Source organism: Populus alba, chromosome 4 (genome assembly GCF_005239225.2).
Source record: "Populus alba chromosome 4, ASM523922v2, whole genome shotgun sequence".
Classification (NCBI taxonomy): Eukaryota; Viridiplantae; Streptophyta; class Magnoliopsida; order Malpighiales; family Salicaceae; genus Populus; species Populus alba.
The window spans coordinates 19,205,039-19,208,580 of record NC_133287.1 but is presented as its reverse complement, the minus strand read 5'-3'; the positions used below and the strand labels follow the sequence as shown (position 1 = coordinate 19,208,580).

The 3,542-nt window shown below is 34.9% G+C and overlaps 1 protein-coding gene across 1 annotated transcript; it reads left to right on the top strand.

The window, feature by feature from the left end:
• The first annotated feature begins 1,150 nt into the window (after positions 1-1,150).
• LOC118060180 (beta-1,6-galactosyltransferase GALT29A-like) lies at positions 1,151-3,042 on the top strand. Its single transcript, XM_035073360.2, has one exon. It carries the CDS (start codon positions 1,566-1,568, stop codon positions 2,736-2,738), a length of 1,173 nt encoding a protein of 390 aa, XP_034929251.1. The 5' UTR covers positions 1,151-1,565; the 3' UTR covers positions 2,739-3,042.
• The last annotated feature ends 500 nt before the right edge of the window (positions 3,043-3,542 follow it).

The window sequence follows — 3,542 nt, the reverse complement described above, 5'->3', positions numbered from 1 at the left end:
ATATCAAAAATAATTTTTAAAAAATGAAAAAACATTATTGGCATGCTTTTCGGCACGAAAAACTATTTGAAAAGCAACCGCTACCACACTCCCAAACACCCTCTAAATTATTGGCCGGCACTATGATGAGAGTAAGATTATTTTTTTAATATGAAAAAAATTTGTAGACGTTGCTAATGTTTTTTCTAGTAAAAAAAAATAAAACAGTGTGAGAATTAACCAAATATGACTTGGTAGTTTTGACAGGATCAGAGACAACCTAAATAACCAATAAAAACATAATTTGAGTCAAAATAAATATTAAAGATGAGAAGTTTTTAATAAATTTTAAGACGACAATGTATTTGATTAATTCGGCTTAACATGCTAATCTATATACTAAGTCATGAGATTTTGATAACAAAAAAATAAATAAATTAAAACAAATTACAAAACTCAATTTTTAATAAACTCAACGTTGCAGGACGAAACTAAAAAAATCAATTAAAAAAGGACCTAAAAAAATAACTCGTGCTAACCTGAATTAACTATCAAATCTGCGACCTAAGTCATGAGACCTAGTTAACCTAATAAAAAGTAAATTAAAACAAATTATAAAACTCGATTCTTGATCTACCTAGTGTTGAAAAAAAAAAATTGATGAACACAAGGATAAAAAAGACAATTCAGGTTAACCATGGTTAACCCACTAAACTCGTGATCCGAGTCATGAGATAGAGATAATCTTATAAAATGCAAACTAAAATAAATAATAAAGCGTAATTCTCAAGCAATCCAATGTCAGAGAATAAAATTAAAAAAAATTAATTAAAACAATGAAAAAAAAAACTCGAGTTAACTTATTGTACTCATAATCTAGGTAAGGAGTATAAGATAATCTTATAAAAAAATAAATTTAAAAACATTATAAAGCCCAATCCTTAAATATAATGTTAAAAAATAAAAGTGAAATTAAAAAAAAAACTAAAAACATGAAAAAAAATATTATTATAATAAATAGTGTTATGTGAGAATGGTTAAAAACTCTTCCTTTAATTTTTATTTTTTTTATTAATATTAACTTAAACTTGTTATTTTTAAACATAGAAGGATTAACTCGTAATATAATAAAAAAATCAGTCACTAAACTTTACCCCCTCCATAATCGAACATCATGAAAGCAACAAAACACTTGATCTCAGTATCCCAACAAAACACACAACAAATCCATTTTTGTCCTGGATCTCAGGTCCACCCTTCTTCTAGTTCCCTCTCACTCACTCTCTCCACAACCAAGCCAGTCATGAAATTCCCATTTCTTAACCAAACCACTCCTCTCCCAAACCATTCCTTCATTTGCAATTCCTATTTCACTTTCTTGTAACATCAAGCTTCTATTTTTAAATACTAGATATTTGTTTAAGCTAACATAAAAAAAAAATGTCTTTGTCGACGAACTCATCCAAGATTTAATATATGTTACTTGATCTTTATATTTTGTTGATTCCCAGATTGGTCTGATGCAAATACTTGGTGGGTTTTTTTAGGAGGAGCCGGAAACCGGGTCTGCTGTTTTCATTGCGCCAATGAAAAGGTCAGTGCGTCCGCTTTTTAGCATTCTACTGCTCGTTGTATTTGCTCTGACTCTCAGCTGCAGGATCCTAATCCCCCGTGGTGACGGGGTTGGCTTCATCGGGTTTGAGAAACCCAAATTGATTCTACAGAAAAAAGTTCCAGTTTTTAATTCCACGTTGCTGAAATATTCAGCTATTGACATAGGAGAAGAACAAGCGAAGCATGAAATAGAAGAGTTATTAGAAGGGAACTTTGATAGTCGAGGAAGGTATAGGTCTTTTGCTACTTGGAGGAGGTTTAATCATCATGATGTTAGAGCAAGATCATCTAGGGGCATCCCATTAATGCTCAGGTCTCCTCAGTTTTATAGGTATTGGTTAGATTTTAGGAGGGCTTTGCATGATTGGGCGCGAAAGAAGAGGTATCAGCCTGAAATAATGGATGAATTGATAGGGCTTCTGAAGGGTCCTATTGATAGGCATAATGGATTGGTGGGTTCGGAAAGGCGGTATGGTTCTTGTGCTGTAGTTGGGAATAGTGGGATTTTGATGCAGAAAGAGCATGGAGAGTTGATTGATCGTCATGAGGTTGTAATCCGATTGAACAATGCGAGGACGGAGAGATATGAGAGAAATGTGGGGGCGAAAACTAATATTTCTTTTGTAAATAGCAATATTTTGCATCTTTGTGGAAGGAGGCAAGGTTGCTTTTGTCACCCGTATGGGGTTAACGTCCCTATGGTTATGTATATCTGTCAACCAGCACATTTCTTGGACTATGCTGTTTGCAATTCATCTCACGATGCGCCATTGATTGTCACTGATCCGCGCTTTGACTTGTTGTGTGCGAGGATTGTGAAGTATTATTCCTTGAAACGGTTTGTGGAGGAGACAGGGAAGTCATTGGATGAATGGGGCTCTGCTCATGATGGGTCTATGTTTCATTATTCTTCTGGTATGCAAGCTGTGATGCTTGCAGTGGGGATTTGTGATAAAGTTAGTATATTTGGGTTTGGAAAATCAGCTTTAGCTAGGCATCACTATCATACTAATCAAAAGGCTGAGCTTAAGTTACATGATTATGAGGCGGAGTATGATCTTTATCATGATTTGGTGAACAATCCACAGGCAGTACCTTTCATTACGGACAAGTTCAAGTTTCCTGCTACTGTAATTTATCAATGATTTTTCAGCAGTTGAATCCTTTTGGTTTTGTTGGATTAATTGATTGGTTGTCAGGCCCAAAGTTCTTTATTGTTGTAATTGTTTTTGGTTCCACAAGATGGTTATGGAAAGCAGTTGAAGATTTCTGTTTCATATGCTTACCCTGTACTATCTAAGATGGTCTAGGGCAATACTAATTTAAAGCTGGAATCCAAGAAAATGGTTTCAAGAATCTTAAGTTGTTCATTTGCTTTTACAATATTGAAAATGCTCCTGTTGTGTTCTTCAAGTTTCGTTGCATAAAGTGCTCTCTTTTTAGTTATAATATCCTTGTCTGTTTTTCATTGATTTGATATGCATATATCTCCCCTTGTGCTTTACTAACATCTAGCGTCGTGAGGGAAATCTGGAGGGAGGTTTTCCATATGAATAGTTTCGTCACTTTCAAAAGCCACTTGCAGGTTAAGAATCTTAAGGTTTTGTGTCACTTATGCACATCCCTAGTCAAGCTAAGCTCGTAAAGTTGATTGGAACCTTCAGAAGTGATGACAATTTAGGTATCACTGCTTAAGTGCTCCTATTCATAAAGATAGGGACAGGGTTCAGGTTCTCTGTTGTTGTACACCTTGATGAAGTTCATTAACTCCTAAGAATTAGATTCTGGCAGGCACGCTCGTAATTTGACCCACTGCCGTGACTTGGATTTTAGCAGTTTGGGCAATGCAAAACCAATACCTCTTTAGCTCTGTTTCTTGTTGTGAATGTTTTGCTGTTTTTAACTTCTCGTCCTCTTCAAAACCCAACCGACTAGCGATGGAGTGATGC

Excerpts from the sequence above, each read along its gene's own strand:
- LOC118060180 (XM_035073360.2), top strand. The coding sequence starts at position 1,566 with ATGAAAAGGTCAGTGCGTCCGCTTTTTAGCATTCTACTGCTCGTTGTA.